Source organism: Grampus griseus, assembly GCF_964374135.1.
Source record: "Grampus griseus genome assembly, chromosome: 4".
Taxonomy (NCBI): domain Eukaryota; kingdom Metazoa; phylum Chordata; class Mammalia; order Artiodactyla; family Delphinidae; genus Grampus; species Grampus griseus.
Window position 1 is genome coordinate 107,728,641 of NC_138997.1, and position 16,221 is coordinate 107,744,861.

At 49.1% G+C, this 16,221-nt stretch overlaps 1 protein-coding gene across 3 annotated transcripts in view; it reads left to right on the forward strand.

Annotated features, from left to right (window-relative positions):
- Positions 1–16,221, forward strand: part of STK32B (serine/threonine kinase 32B) — a gene marked incomplete at its 3' end in the record, with an annotated part of 343,715 nt that overhangs the window by 262,867 nt on the left and 64,627 nt on the right. For all 3 annotated transcript variants that reach the window (XM_082653127.1, XM_082653128.1, XM_082653129.1), the window contains exon 5: positions 12,353–12,390. In XM_082653127.1, coding sequence (XP_082509253.1) covers positions 12,353–12,390 — 38 coding nt within the window. The remainder of the gene's footprint in view (positions 1–12,352; positions 12,391–16,221) is intronic.

Sequence of the window (16,221 nt, forward strand, 5' to 3'; positions counted from 1 at the left end):
TCCAGGGTCCTCGCTTCCCTCCCAGCCCCACTCCCAAACTTCTCCAACGCTACCCAGAGAAACACAAAAGGCCAAACTTCTGTGCTGAAATTACGCTATGAAATAAAAGGGTGTTGCTTGGGAGACGTACAGGAACTGTCCTAATGCTCTGTCTAATTTTGTGAATAGATGTTATGTAGAGAAAAGCCTCATGTTTAAGATGAGGATGACTTCACAGGAATCCTGTCCCAGCCCCTCTCCCTCTCTGTGTATATATACAGGGACTTAAACTCTCTGTTTTAGCTTCCTCGTCCATCAAATGGGAATAATTGTCCTTCCAGAGGGGTAGTTGGAAAGATTAATTAAGATAAAGGATGTAAAGTAACGGCAGTTTCTGGCCATGGAAACTTGGGAAATCATCCGTTCCTTCCACAGTGTATTCGGAGCTTACTATGTGCCAGGCACTGCTCTCTCCTTGAAACAGGGTGGACAAAACTCAGGCAGGTTCTTAACTCTCTTGGAGATTACGCTCCAATAGGGAGAGACAAGGAGTGAAAAGCAAACAGGTGACACATGTAGTCATTCACATTGTGTTATTGTTGTGCAGATGTATCCTGGGTGACGGGACAGAGAGCTGGGGGGCAGGGTAGGCTAGTGGGGATGATGATGGTGATGATGATGGTGATGGTGACATCAGTGGTGGTGACAGTGGTGCTGGTGACGATGACGACAATGGTGATGATGACGGTGATGATGACACAACGACCTTTGTACCATGAGCAGGCTGCTTGACTTCTCTGAGTCTGCAGAATAAGCTAAGAATTACATGATTAGAGGTAAAAGCAGGACTAGCTACATAATTAGAGGGGTCCAGTACAAAATGAACATGCAGGGCCCCCCCCTCCCACCGTTCAGATCTTATTAAGCTTCCCTCTCAGCTGTGTCTTGCTTTCCCTCGGGTGGAAGGAACAGAGGGAGATGTGACAGAGGGCCCCTCAGTTCCTGTCCGTGGTCCTCCTCCTAAGGCTGCCCCAAGATGTTAATTCTCAACAACTTGCAGCAAAAAGACCCCAGCTTTCCATCCTGGTCTCAGTTCTGCTGCTTTCCGTGTCACTTCCCTTCTCCAAACCAAGATTTATTTATAATTAAGCAATTAAAATTTTTTGACGTATTAACTGAGACTTCACAACAAGCCTAGGCTAATTCTTTTGTTTACATCATTGCACTGAATCCTCAGAACAACCCTTGGAGGTGGACGTGATGATTATCCCACTTTACAGATAAGGAAACTGAGTCTCAGCAAGGTTACAAGACCCAGGGCTAGTTTGTTTCAGATACACTTAAGGTCCCAGGCTGGGACTCGGTGACTCTTACACATTTTGGCAGCGTGCTCCCTTGGATGAAATATCAGAGAGATCGGGCCCTAAAAATAGCAACTCTTTAAAATATTAATTCACTGTAATGCTTCACATAGACTCTACTTTCTAACCAGGCCTCCCTCATTCCTAGAAAAATCAGAGAAGGGAAATCCCTCCTTCTGTGGTTCCAATCTGGGCCCTGCCTTCAGCCTCGGGTGGGTGGGTGTGAGGGGCTGTTTTCTTCTCTCCTTTGCCGGCTGATCAGTACCTGCCATGTCTGGTTGCTTTAGAACCCACTAAAATAGAGCCTGCTCTGCTCACTTCGGCACACAGATCCACGCTGTGAGTCAAAAGGTGATTCTCCCCTCTCTCCATCCCCCCATCACACCAATCAAACTGAGCAGGCCTGCCCCTAAGGGGGCCACGGGACTCAGCAGCTATAACACAATCCTCCTAACTTATTCCCAAAGGAATCAGAGCCCGTTACCTGGACCCCATGTTTTAGTGAAAGACACCTACACGCCAGGGATTGGAGACTAAGAATTCTGGGCAATTCCTCTCCTGAATTCAGCCTCCCATTGTGAACCAGCTCAGATATCTGTCTTGCCCCTTAAGCAGAGCAGGCCTCTCAAACGCCAAGAGGCATCAAAATCCCACTGGAGCTTGTCAAAATGCAGGTTCCCAGGCCTGGTTCACAGAATCTGAGGCTGTGGCTGGTCTAGGGTGGGGCCTGAGTTGCTGTATTACTCAAAGAACCCTAGTTTCTGGAGCTGGAAGACTGTGGACCAACCCTGAGAAACAGATGAAGAGGAATCATGGGGGCAGGCAGTCCTGAATGCTGGGCCTTCACCCACTCAAGTATCCAAACAACTGTTTACTGAGTGTGTTCTTTATGGCAGATAGCGTTCTAGGTCCTGGTGGTACAGCGATGGGGGGGAATCATCCCTGCCGTCATGGGGTTTATAGCCCAGTCTGGAGACGGAGACCACGAAAACAAGTCAGTACGTAAAATGTCAGGTGGTGAGGAAGCCGAGGGGGAGGTAAACAGTGGTCTGGAGAGAGGGGGTAGGAGGAAGGTAGTAGAAGCGGGAAAACAAATTCTTGGCGATAGAAAGGGCACTGGCCATGGCGAAAGATCAAGCCAGACCTGATCGCAGATTTGTAAGGACGTATTTGTAATTTAGCGCAAGTCATTGAACCTTTCCGAGACTCATTTGCCTCGTCTGTAAAAAGGGAGGGAGAAACAAAATTATTTCCTAGCTCCTTTTTAGCTATTCAATACCTTTCTCACTGACTCAGGAAGATCCAGGCAGTTAAGAAGGTTACAATAGTCAGGAAAGCATAATTCACACCCCAGCCCTGAGGCTAACTTACCCATTGACCCAAGGAAATGACTCACCTCTCCTGAACGTCAGTCTGTTGGTCTGGAAAATGACAGGTTATTCCTGAGGGTGGTCAGGCGTCCTCCTGCCCAGTGTTCTTAGATTCCAGTAGGAATCACATGAATAGAAGAAGACCTTGACATGGAGTCTCTTTCCAGTGTTTTCCTCAGAAAGTAGGATTAAGAACATGAGGCCTATGTCTGAGCATCTTAATGGAAAAGCAAAGAACTGGGAGCTGTGGGAGGGATCACGGAGCTCCTGAAGAGTCACAGCACTTCTTAGGCTCCGCCACGTGGAACCCACCCGATTACTGAATCCAAGGGGGGAATGCAGGACCGAATGACTGTGGCAGTTTGCAAGCTGCAGGAATTGAGTGAAATAAAGCGAGAGCTAAGCCGTGGTCTCTGGGGAAGCCGGGAGAGTTGGGGGGATCCCCTGCCTGGACCACGCCCTGCCAGGACCTGACACTAATTGGCCTGGTTCTCCCTCGGGACCTTTGGACTCAGACGTTAGGGTTCTGGCCAACATTTACCCACTGCCTTGGGACAAGTTTATAGATGTAGAAACTTAATCAATAGTTGTCAAAAGCCCAGTCTGTGCTCAGCACCGTGCCAGGTTGCTGATCTAGAGGTGGGCCCTGCTTCGATGGAACTCAGAGCCTCTTGGGAAAGAAGAACATCATTCAGATAATCACACACACATACACACTGGCTGTGGTCACAGCCCGCGAAGTTCAGGGAACAAGAAAATGCAGGACAGGGACCGGGACCATCCAGGACTTCAAGGAGAGCTTCTCAGAGGCAGTGGCGGCTGAGCAAGGGCAACCAGATGCAAGGGGCTGACCAGGAGGCGATTGGAGAGCTCCAGGCCAGGGAACAGCGTGCGCACGGACACGAGGACTGGGTGTCTGCCCCACCCAGGAAATGGAAAGAGCTTTGGGCATCAGGAGAGCTGGGTTCATATCCCTCTGCTGCCACTTTTAACTCTGACCATGGGAAGTCACTTCACCTCTCTATGGCTTCAGCTTCCTTGTCCATGAAAAGAAGATAATGCTTGTTCTGCAGAGCATTCATGTGGGTTAAATGAATTACAGTATGGGAAGGGGTTTTGTGAACTGTACAACTGTGTACGTGTGAAGGATGGTCATAATCATTTTCAGGGTCGGTTTCTGCCCCATACTGTTCCCTCTAAACTCCCTGCTAAGTAGGGGTGGGTCAAAGTGGGGGAAAGGGTCACCATTTTTGGAGCACCTACTCTGTGCTAGGAACTGAGCTAGGTCCTTTACATTCATTATTTCGTTTCATCCCCATTTTACAGATGAGGAAAACTGAGACCCAGGCAGGCGTAGAGTTCATGTGTGAAGGGCTTTAAAGCTTTATCTATCATCACAGGCTGTCCTGCGGTCCCTGCAGGGCGTGGGCAAGCACCCTATCCTTCTTATACACTTTTATTGTTTTCCATATGCTGTGCAGTGGCGCTTAACTTGAGGAATTCACAGACTGACTCATGGACAGACCTTTGTAATTTAGTGTTCCTAGAGCAACTAGAAAGAAATAAATCTGGGCTAGGTGGGTCTGCATGGGCTTCACGGACCCTTCCTGACCTGCCTGGGAAGGCGACGCCCTCATGGTGTCTAGGGCAGCGTGTTGTTGGCCTCACCCATCCATGAAGGAATTAATTGAGCCCAGTGCATCCCTGAACCTGTTTGTAAATCCTGAAACTCTTGAATTCTCCATGAGGTATACTTGGCAATTAGCTGAATGCAATTTACACCCAGGCCCCGTGGAGTGGCATAGCCGTTTGAATGTAATGAATCAATGTCAACCATGCCGATGCTTGTTCTTTGCAGGATGAAAGAAAAACCAACAAACCCCGAGCATGGCTTGACAAGATGCCTTTCTCTCCCGAAGGATAAAGGGAGAGGAAAGTGATTTGAGTTGCAACAAGAGGTTTTAAGCCAGATGTAAGAAAGAACTGACTCACCAGGCTGTGTGTGCATTTAAAAAATTGTTTCCATACCTTTAAATCAAGACCTGGGTCTCTGACTGGTACATCCAGGCTCTACCATGAACTCTATGACCTGGAGAAAATGTTTAACTGCTCTCAGCTACAGTCTTGTTGTCCAGTAAAATGAGGATAATAATATTACCTACCTGTGTTAGTTTTCCTGGGCTGCATACAAAGTACCACAGACTCGGTAGCTTAAACAACAGAAGTTTATTTGCTTATAATTCTGGGGGCAGGAAGTTCAAAGTCAGTGTGTTAACAGGGTTTCTTCTGAGGCCTCTCTTCTTGTAGACCACCACCTTCTCCCTGTGTCCTCACATGGTCATCCCTATCTGTATGTACAGCAGAAATTAACACAACATTGTAAATCAACTATACTTCAATACAATAAATTTTTAAAAATAATAAACACTTTTCCAGGAATGGGCCTGAGGCCTGTGACAGCTGTGCCTTATTCTGAAATTGTGTCCTCATGACTCTTCCGGGCTCCTCTTTCCCTCTTTTTGTACAAGTACAGTGGTAGTGGTTGCTAGTCTGCTTTGATGCCCTTGATGGTTTTCAAAGTTGACAGCCACATCTCAGCATTCACTTTTTATTTTTGAGATTATGTTAGAATATGGAATCCCAGACACCGGCCACCAGCACTGTGGGTACCAGAGGGCAATTAAGGGAATTTGTGTAAGAAGGGACAGATGTATGTTTTGTAAAGCCATTCGGGTCATATTAAAAAAGAAATACAACCTTGTATGTGGGTGTTGTAATAAAGAAACATATCCTGAAATCCAAGTAACATAATTTTGCTGACCAAATATCATAGGTATTATAGCCATGCTCCTGGAATTATGAGATTCATTTTTTTCTTGAGTATTTCCCCCAGGTAGAGAACATTGATCTAGAGGCAAGTTGAGAATGGGTCTTGTCTGCTGACGTGTGACCTTTGACCCTCTGTATATACTTCTTTCTTCATCAATAAAATAGGAGTAGTGAGTGATACCTGCCTCTAGAGCTGTGTCAGAATTGAGCGGGGTGACACAGAAGGTGATGCCACAGCCCCTGATTCAGAGAAGCCACACTCCTTGTGAAACCCACTCCTTGTGAAACCCACGTGACCTGCCCACGTGGTGCAGGAAGTGCAGCTGTGAGTCGTATCAGGACTTCTGGTAATGTGGAGGCATCGTGTTGGGGGCTGGGGGCCGTACATGGTCCCTGCCCTCCACAGGAGGCAGGAGAGAGACAGGAGAAAGAAGTGAAACCTAACCAGTAGCAACAATATGCGGTTTCAGAATCGGTACCCAGTTTCTGGACGGACAGTCCACACCAATGTGGTGAGAGATTCCAAAACGTGAGAACCAAGTTCATCAGCCTCCTGCCCCCCATCGGCTTGCTGCTGGATGGGTGCCAGCTGGCCACAGAGGTCCACGGCCAAGGTGAATCCCACCCATTCAACCCTGGCTCTGTCACTGCATCCAGCCTCCCTCCCCAGTGCCCGTTCTGGTAGCTCATCCCCAAGACTGAAATGTCTTTGCTCCTTCTGTTACTAACAACAGGCGTGCATCCTACAGGCCTGGCCCTTGGCTGGCTGCTCTCATAAAACCCCACCTACATCAAACGGAATCATCTAGTACCCAGCCAGCCTGGAGGAAAATCCCAGGTATTGCCTCCTAAGTCTAACAACCTGAAGTTGGCTCCATAATCAAATAAAGCCCCTCATAAGTGGCCTCAACCCACCTGTCTAAACCCATCTCCCTCTACCCACCAACCTCTAACCCACCACTCCGGCACGACCAGTCTTCTCCAGCCTCAGAGCTGGCCATCCTTCCTCCTGTCCCCAGTCCTGCCTGTAATGCCTTACATGTAACTCCTTGGACAGCAGTGAGGAACTACAGAAGTTTCTGGATGACACGACTGAAACTATCGAATTTGCATTTCAGAACACGATAAAGATAAGCTCCTGTACTAGATAGGATGTAGGTTTAGGTGCTTTAACAATGGGCAAAAAGAACGACTAAAACAAACAAATCCTCACCGTAAGCACGTGGAGTATGTGTTGTTTTCCAGTTTACAGCTGAGGAAACTGAGGCTCGCCCTGGGCATTGTGCCAGGACCTCAGGGCCAGCAAAGTCGGGACTGGAATGGGACCGCTGTGTGTCCACCTCCTCCCGCATCACTTCTGTGATGCCAACAGCATCTTCTTTCTCTAGGGGTAAAATACCCACAGAATTTCATTTCACAGATGCGACTCTTTTTCCACCAGGTTTTTATTTGTCTTTATTGCTGCATAAGATCATGGACATATAACACTCAGAGACCCCCAGCAAAGGCACATGTGCAGAAATGGCCCCACGGCCCATTTTTGCAGTCTGGATCAGAGCCATTTCTGTGCTTTATTTATTTATTTTTGCGGTACGCGGGCCTCTCACTGTTGTGGCCTCTCCCGCTGCGGAGCACAGGCTCCGAACGCGCAGGCTCAGCGGCTATGGCTCACGGGCACAGCCGCTCCACGGCATGTGCGATCTTCCCGGACCGGGGCACGAACCCACGACCCCTGCATCGGCAGGTGGACTCTCAACCACTGCACCACCAGGGAAGCCCCCTCCCTTTTTTTTTTTTTAAATAGCCCAACTGACATTTTATGCTTTATTTGGGGATCAGGGGATAATTCAAAAGCAGAACCAGGTTTTATAGCCTCGCATGCACACTTTCTATCAAAGTATCATTTTGCCCAGCTCTGAAATTATGGACCTGTCCTCGGAAAACATTGTCGCAGACTTGCCCGTCCTCGCAATGCTTCTAATGCCCTTTCTGAACACACAGGCCCATTTTCAGCAGGATGACGTGCTTGGGCTGAGATATGATCAATGTGAAAAGTGGAACCAGAGGAAATGGTCCTGGAACCCACTAACCTAGAGGCTCTGATAAGATGCTTTGCCCATAAAATGTTATTCTTATTAAATCCCGAATGAATCAGGCTCCCGTCTCCTACGTGACGCTTTTCAGGAGTCTGCCTGGTGAGTCTCTTCTGAAAGAGATCTAATTCACTTTGCTAAAAGTTCAAGAATCCACCCCTGAGGGCTCCCTAGCTCCTTTTAAAGAGCAGAGATAGGACCCTCATCGTTATTTATTTCAGCACTTCTTACGCACTGGGAGCCCTGCTAAGCCTTGTGTGATAGCACCTCCGTGTATACGCCCAGCAACTGTCAGATAGGGACCGTCATTCCCATTTTCCAGATGAGGAGAGTGTGGCTCAGAGTACGTTGCCCAAGACCATACAGCTATCATACCAGTTTTCTGTCGCTGCGGAACAGATTTCCACTAAATGAGCGGCTTAAAACAAACACAAACTTGTATCTATGTTATTTTCTCAGAGTTTCCACAGGTCAGGAGTCTGGCCACAGCTTAGCTGGCTCTTCTGCTCAGGGTGTCACAAAGCTTCGACCCCGGTGTCCACTGGGCTACACTCCTTTCTGGATCTTTCTGGATCTTTCCCAGGCTCTCCTGGTTGTTGGCAGAATTCAGTCCCTTGTGGCTACAGGAATGAAGTCCCCCTGTTTCCTTGCTGGCGCTCAGCTCCTAGAGGTGCCCGCAGGTCCCTGCCATGTGGCCACTCCCACTCCAGGCCGCCAGGACTCAGTCTGATAGCCTGTAATCATGGGAATGACCCCACCACCTTTGTCCTGTTCCCTAGGCTGGACAGATGTCACAGGTTAAACCATTCAACCTCCCAGCTTTCCGTGGACTCATCCGCAAGATGAGAGCTTGCTCCCAGGTAGTGTCTAACTGACTGTTTCTTGTCATTCACATGTCAACCTAACGTCACGTCTTCTGAAAGTCCTTCCCTGGCCACCTACCAAAAGCAGGTCTCTTTTCTAGACCCTGATTTGTTCTCTTCAGAGCACTTGTCTCAACTTGGGGTCGTGTCACTTATTCACCCCTGTCAGCCTCCTAGAAGCGAGTTCCATTTGCTGGGTCTGCCTTGTTCACTGTTGCAGCCCCAGTGACCATGGAAGGGATGCCCCCAAGATGCTTGAGGACCATTGACTCCCCTCCGTGCTAAGAGCTGACACAGAGGCATGTGTCAGACATTTAAGAAGCCGAGGCACAGGGAGGTCACCCCAATAGCAGGAGAGGCGCCGGGGTGTCAGACAGTCTGCTCCCAAGCAGGATTCGCCTGGGCAGGACACCCTCTTTCCTTGGAGCCATGGGGTCTAGTTTACCAAGCCACTGATATCTGTGCCCCTGTTTGGTCCTCATGATATGAGAGACCATGAATGGAGGCCTTTCAGAATGTGGGCTCTGATGGATGGTGGGCCTATCCAAGGTCACACCGTGGTCAGTGGGGGAAGCCGGCTGCCACTTGACATGTACCCACCTCCTTCATTAGCTCTCTTTCTTCTCTGCCAGATGTGTAGCCTCCTGTGGGCTGCTACAGCAAATTATCACAGAATTGGTGGCTTAAAAAAAACGCAAATTCGTGACCTCACGGTTCTGGCCAGGACTGAAATTAAGGTGCCAGTGGGGTCAGCCTTCTCCAGAGGCTCCGGGGGAGAGTCCTTTCCTTCCTCTTTCAGCTTCTGGGGGTCCTGGTTCTCCTTGGCTTGTGGTCTCTGCCCCTGTCTTGACATGGCCTCTTCTCTGCTTTGTGTCTGTGTCCAAACCTCCATCTCTTTTCTAAGATGGCAGGCATTAGGACCCCCCCCAAACCCAGGATGATTTCATCTTTCCTTGAACCTGCAAAAGCCCTGTTTCAAAATAATATCACTTTCTGGGGTCCTAAGTAGACGTGAATTCTGGGGGGACACTCTTCACCCTACTACACAAGGTCACCTCTCCTTAGGTCGGCCACCACTGCCCCATCTTTTCTTGGCTCTGACACCCTGGTCCCCACTGGTCCGTGTGATTTCCTGGCCGGCCGTTCCCTCTCCAGCTGCCCCAGTTCCATCTCCCCCAGGCTCCAGAGCAGTCTCCCTGCACCGTGGCTTCTGTGCCACCCCACCTGCGTGTCTCCCTCTCCCGCTGATTCTGAGCTTCCAGAGGGGAGGGACTGTGTCCCCAGCTCTCTGCCCAGACCTGCCAGGAGGAAGCATTTGAGGGCTATCCCAGGAATGCCCTGGAAGGAAAAGGAAGAAGTCAGAGGAGGGAGTGAGGGATGAAGGAGGAAGAAAAGGAGCGGGGTGGGCAGAAAACCCCAAAACAGGGCAATTTCAGCATCAGCGGAGGCGGCAGCTCAGGCCAAGGACCTTGCAGGCCTTTGGGGCTCATGGTCTTGGTCCACGGCCAGCTCCTCTGAAATCCGCACACCCCAAACAAGGTCATCGCAGTTCTAGTGACACCTTAAAGAAAGGATGCTCTTGGGCTTCCCTGGTGGCGCAGTGGTTGAGAGTCCACCTGCTGATGCAGGGGACGCGGGTTCGTGCCCCGGTCCGGGAGGATCCCACATGCCGCGGAGTGGCTGGGCCTGTGAGCCATGGCCGCTGAGCCTGCGCGCCCGGAGCCTGTGCTCCGCAACAGGAAAGAAATGCTCTTGAATATTTGCTGCTGTGTTTTCATTCTTGACAAGTATTTATTTTCCCTTCTCTCACCTTTTCTGGAGAAACCCTCCTGGGAGAGGCCCTAGACAGGGGCCAAGTGTTTGCTGATTTGAGCCACAAACACTTGACTCCAGGTCTTCCGTCTTTTGTTTTAATTGTGTGAGCTCTCTAGTTCATCCTCCCCCTGGGGACTGCCCTAACGACCAATCTCTGTTCACCAGGGACCTGTGGCTGTGAACTTGGCAGCTGGGGTTCCATTGGCTTAATGCTCATCAGTATTCACAAGTCACAATGCAAATGAAAATTTAAAGCTATGGTATGAGTGTATCTTTCTCCCCCAAAGCCGTAGGCATTACCTCATATTGTTACAAATAACCATGGTGTGTTTTCAGGTAGAATTGCTATTTGATAAACTCAGGGGCAATTGCTTTTTATTTCGAAGAAAGCTGTCATTAGTCTCAAAAGATTTGACATTTACTCTAAATGAGTGAGTGGGGCTTGCATTTCTAAAACCCATGGCTTTAATACAAAGCTTTGGAAAGTGTATGCATGTTAATGATGGGTAAATCAGAGCTGAAGCTGTCCACTGAGTTTCTCCAAGGCTGTGTTTCTCTCACATTCATTCTTCCGTGTTTCCTGTGTGTTGACAAAGGTTCTTTTCCCCCTAAAACTCCACTCAGGGTCTTCTGATGAGTTCTTCTGAAACCCAACCTTGTCTTTTGTACTTCTGCGTTGTCTCTGCATCGTCCGGTCTTAGCAAGGACCTGCTAAGTTGGTTTAGCCAGAATCCCCCATCCTCCCGACCTGATCATCTTCTGATCAGGTTGCTCATCCCCCGGGTGGTTTGATCCCCCTGGCCTGCCATCAGCAGGAATCCTGAACCCCTCTCACCTCTGATGTCTCCTCTTAGTAACTTTCCATCCGCCGATCCCCACCTGCTCCTCGGCTACAAATCCCCACTTGTCCCCCTTGTGTTCAGAATTGAGCCCAGTTCTATGCTGAGGTGTCTTTTCCCCTTTGGTGATTGCAACTGAATAAAATCTGTCTTTACTGCTTTAACTACTGTCCTGGTTTTTCTTTGACTGTGTCTGCTGGTGACAGACGCCATGCTAGGGGTGCAGAAGTGAAGAAAGAAAAACCCCTGCCTTTGAAATGCACAGCTTGGAGTTGGGAGCCCTTTGCTATAATGATGACATAGAGCAGAATTTTCCAGAAACTCCCCAGCCGAGATTTCGCTGCACATGGCCCGCTGTGTGCAAAAGGGATCAGCAAACTTCTGAAGGACCAGATAATAAATATTTTAGGCTTTGAGGGTCACATCAGTCTGTGTTGTACATTTCTTTTCATTTTTGCTTTGTGCATGTGTGTGTGTGTGTCTTGTTTTGTTTTTTACAATCTTTTAAAAGTATAAAAGCCCTTCTTAGCTCACAGACTATACAAAAACCAGCTGATTGCTGGGTGTGATCTTTTAAGAAACTGAATTGACATCTTCAACCCTGATTTAGTCATCATGAACGTGCATACACTTTCCAGAGCTCCATGTAAAAATCACAGATTTTAGAAATTCAAGCCCCATTCACTTCTTTATAATAAATGTCAAATCTTCTGAGATTGTACAAAAACTGGCATAGGCTGTGGACGAGGATGACGAGGACAAGTTACTGAACCTCCCAGAGCCTCAGTTCCCAGGTCTATAGAGCAGAGACCATTACACCTGGGAGGTTTAGTACCTAGCAAGGTGGGAGGGCTAAATTCCATCAGGAAGGGTAAGTGTCTGTACTCACCAGTAGAGACCCTGTGCTCAGTGAGCAGTCATTCCTGGGCCTCAAGAGGCCAGAAATGGTTAAGAATATTGAGGAGAAAAATATTCACACAATAATCCACTTGCAGTTCCAGGAAAAGAAAAGGGAAGGAAGCGAGAACACGGGGCTCCACTATCATAACAATCACTCTTCTGCTCCCTGTCTGAGCCCTCATGCCGGGGAGAGACAAGCACTCTAGGTGTTGTCAGGCATCTATCCCCAGTTGTCGTGTTTGTCACGTGCTCCTCCGTAGGCTCCAGAAATCACATTTTCAGCTTCTTTGTTTTCTCTTACAGAGACATCAAGCCAGACAACATACTGCTGGATGAACACGGTAAGCCTGTTATGAACGCTTTCTAGAGACTATTTCAGTGGGAACTTTGAGGCTCTGGGAATTTGGTCCTGGTCCTGGTGAGTTGGATTTTAGGGTTGACTAGAAAGCCTTCTTTTGTTTCAATCCTGGTGAATGAACAGCTGTGTAAATTTCTGGTCTGTGTCCTGCTGCGGTGAGTTAAGTCCAATGTATTTGATGGTTTCATATCTAAAGACATCACCATTCACATCCTGGTGTGAGGACAACAGAGCAGAAATGGGAATGGGATACAAGGTTGGAAAGCTCTGAGCCTCCCAGCCCTGCTCTCCGACCTGTGAACCCGGGGCTTCAGAAATGTCACTCACCTCTCTAAGCCTCAATGTCATCTTCAGTAAAATGGGGAAAATGATACCCACCTTCCAGATTGTCATGGGGATCAAATGTGATAGGGTGTGCTTGGCAAGCTAGGAATCAGTAATCAGTAATCCTCTAAGCCTTCCCTCATCCAGGCTTCTCAAGCTTTTATGTGTGTACGGAGTGTGCGCATCTTCTTAAACTGATTCAGTGGAGTGAGGTGGACCTGGGATTCTGCATTTATAACAGCTCCCAGTTGAGGCTGACACTGCAGGTCCATGGAGAAGGCTCCATGTCAGCGGCTCTCCAACTCTGGTCTTATCGGAATCCCCTGGGGGATTTGGTAAGCATCAGAGGCCAGACCCAGTCCTGTTTAGAGAGCCTGGGCCTCTGTGTTCTGAGTCAGTCCCAGGGATGTGGTGCCCAGTCAAGTCAGGACAAGTCCAGGGCACAGCCCAGCAATGACTGACAGTCTACTGCAGTCCACGCCAAAGGCAGCTTTGCAGCCAACCATCATGGCAGTCTTGGAGACTAAATTCCCCGATGTTGCTTCAGAAACTCATCTCCCGAGGGCTTTCGGGGCTGTGAGCTGGAGTGAGCAGACGGGGATTTTTCTGCTGTGCTGCCGAATCTTTCAGGGACGAGTCTGCCGCCTCATCTACATGGCTCCTCTGACCTACCTCCCCCACTCCCTCCCGCAGGCTGAGGCTGTGTCTCCAGCCCGAAGCCCCTCTAGGACTTGTGTGTGTCACCAGTGTGTCTCAGGGAATCCTGCCTCGTTGTATAAGCCCCTTGGTACTGGGAGACAGAGTGGGAGTGGTGGATGGGACCATCTGGGCTCCAGTCTCCTGCCAGAGGCTGAAACCAGCCCAAGTGCTTTGGGGCAGAGAGGTGAAATCCCTGTGCTCCCGAATGGAAGGTCAAGGATGACCTTAGGTTGCCAGGGGGAAACTGAGCAGAGCTGAGGCTGCAAATCAAGGTCCCCAGTTTGTATCTAAAAGGCAGGAACCCCAGACCTGGGTCTCAGCTGGTCCCCCAACTAGCTGTGTGTCTTCAGGCAAGTTGCAAAACAAGTAATACCGCCTTGCAGGGTGGCAGAGGTCTAAGACAAGATGGGGAGGATGAGCCACTGTCCCAGCACCAGGACATAAAGGTGCTCGGGAGGGCTTGTATTAGCTTATAGCTCTCAGCCTCTCCTGTCCCTTCTCTGCTCAGATCACAGAAGCAGGTGAGGTGGAAGGAGAAGAGGCACAGGCTGGGTGACGCAGGACCCCTGGCAGGGCTGTCCTGGAAACCAGGGGTGTGGAGGGCAGGGTTCTGGCTGGGATCCTCACGGCTCCAGCCTAGAGACTTGAGAGAGACTTTTGGACAAAGACCTTTCAGGCCCTGGGCAGCTTTCCAGAAGCAAAATCAAGGCAGGAACGCCAAGCAGTAGGAATAATTCAGCTGTTCCTCTAGGATGAAATGAGACTCAGCAAACCTGTAGGGTTAACCAGGACCTGCCTGACGCCGTAGTTCCTGCCCGATGCTACAGCCTCGGGTCAGAGCTCACACAGCCTTCTCCGGGTTCCCTCGTTCCTGGGCTCCTGGATCTCCGTCCATCCCTTCCTACCTCCCCTTCTGTGCTCGTCCTCACCTCTCCGCCTCAGCCCTTTCCCACTTTCCTCCCAGATCTCCCCATCCTTCCCCACCTCCCGCATGCCTTACACAGTGTCCTGACCCTGCCCTCTGGCTTTGCAGCATCCCACACACTCCCCAAGGATTCGAACCCTCCTGTCTCTTCTCTAAGCTCCTTTTTCATCAAGCTTGCTGTCGAGACAGAGCACTGAACACTATTTCGTACTAAGATGTGAATGGCTGATGCCCTCCCCTCCATCAGCTTTAGCATCCAGTGAGTGCCTTTTTGGGCAGTGCAGAAGGAAAATCAGGAGCAGAGGATTCTCAAAAAACACAAATCTTCTCCCCTAGGAGAGAAGGGCAAGAGAGGAGACTGTGGCTGTTTTTCCTTCCCCTGATTTATGACAGGAGATAGATGCTCATCAGCTTTTCTTTCTTTTTTTCTTACTTAGTCATTGTTGCCTTTTTTCCCCCTCCAGCTTTATTGAGGTGTGATTGGCAAATAAAAACTGTATATGTTTAGGTTGTACAATGTGATTTTTTAAAGGTGTACAACATGATGATTTAATACACATATACATTGTGAAATTAACAACACAAGGTAATGAACGTATCCAGCACCTCTTAAGGTTCCGTTCTTATTGTGTGAGTGGTGAGAACATTTAAGATCTACCCTCTTAGCAAATTTCAACCACACACCACAGTATTATTAACTACTGTCACCATGCTGTACATTAGATCTCCTTACCCTGTTGTTAAATGCATTTTAAAAAAAAAAACAGCTTACAAAACAGATAACTATTTCTATTTAAAGAGTTTGCTGATTGATCTCATTAAGTGTTTTCTCAGAGAACAAGTTGGTTGCTGTGTTTACAGTGAGTCATAAGCATAATTAAATAAATGCATTCATATTTTATTCAAAATGTTCAAGATCTGCTGGTTATACAAAATCCAAGGCTCTCACAGAAGCGTCTCTGCTCCCCCGGTGTCTGCTCTGCTTCCTGATCTTGCAGGCTGGTTTTATCTCCTAGAATGGGCACTAATTCTACTCCGAGATTTGGGGTCTCTTGGCTAGCAGCAAAAGCAGAGGGAGACCGTACCTGGAGGTAAAATGAAGTTGAAGGAGGATGCAGCATCATAGCACAGTGTGAGAGGAAGAGTTGAGAGTGCTTTAGGGCTGAGGGCAAAGTGCTCTAGGAAATGGGGAATTTAAAACTGTAGAGGGAAGAGGAAGGGATTGCATTCATTTTCTGTTGGTACAATAATGCTGGGTGATGAATAACCACATGAATTTAATGGCATAAACAAGAAGCATCCAGTTAGCTCACAGGCCTGTGGGGTTACGCTCTTGTAGACAGGGCTTGCTCCTAAGACTGAGGTCCTGCAGGGTCAGCCAGGCAGCTACGGTGACGTTGGCTGTGCTCACTCCCATGTCTGGGGGTCGCCTGGCTGCCAGCTGGCACACCGTGACCTTGGCTCATTGACTGGGCAACTCGGCCCAGCTCCTCATGGCTCACCTTCTGGCAGGCCAGCCCTGTGTGACCTCGCGTGGCCATAGCAGAAACAGAGGCAGGGAAAGCCCAGTCACTTAAGCCACCACCTGCATCACATTTGCTGCCATCCCAGTGGGCAAAGCAACTCACAAGACCCAACCGGGTCCGGGTTGAGCACTGCCAAATGACATGGCGAAAGGAAGGATACGGAGGAGGAGGAACTGCGGAGATTAATGCAGTCATCCAGCAGATGGGCAGGTGGGGGGCTGGTCTTTAACACGTGGGAGCTTGACTTTCCCCCAAATGAGCAAAGAGCCGGGAGTCAGAGACAGAAGGGCAGTGCCTGCGTTTTGCCCTGAGTGTCTACTGAGGACCCTTGGTCAAAATG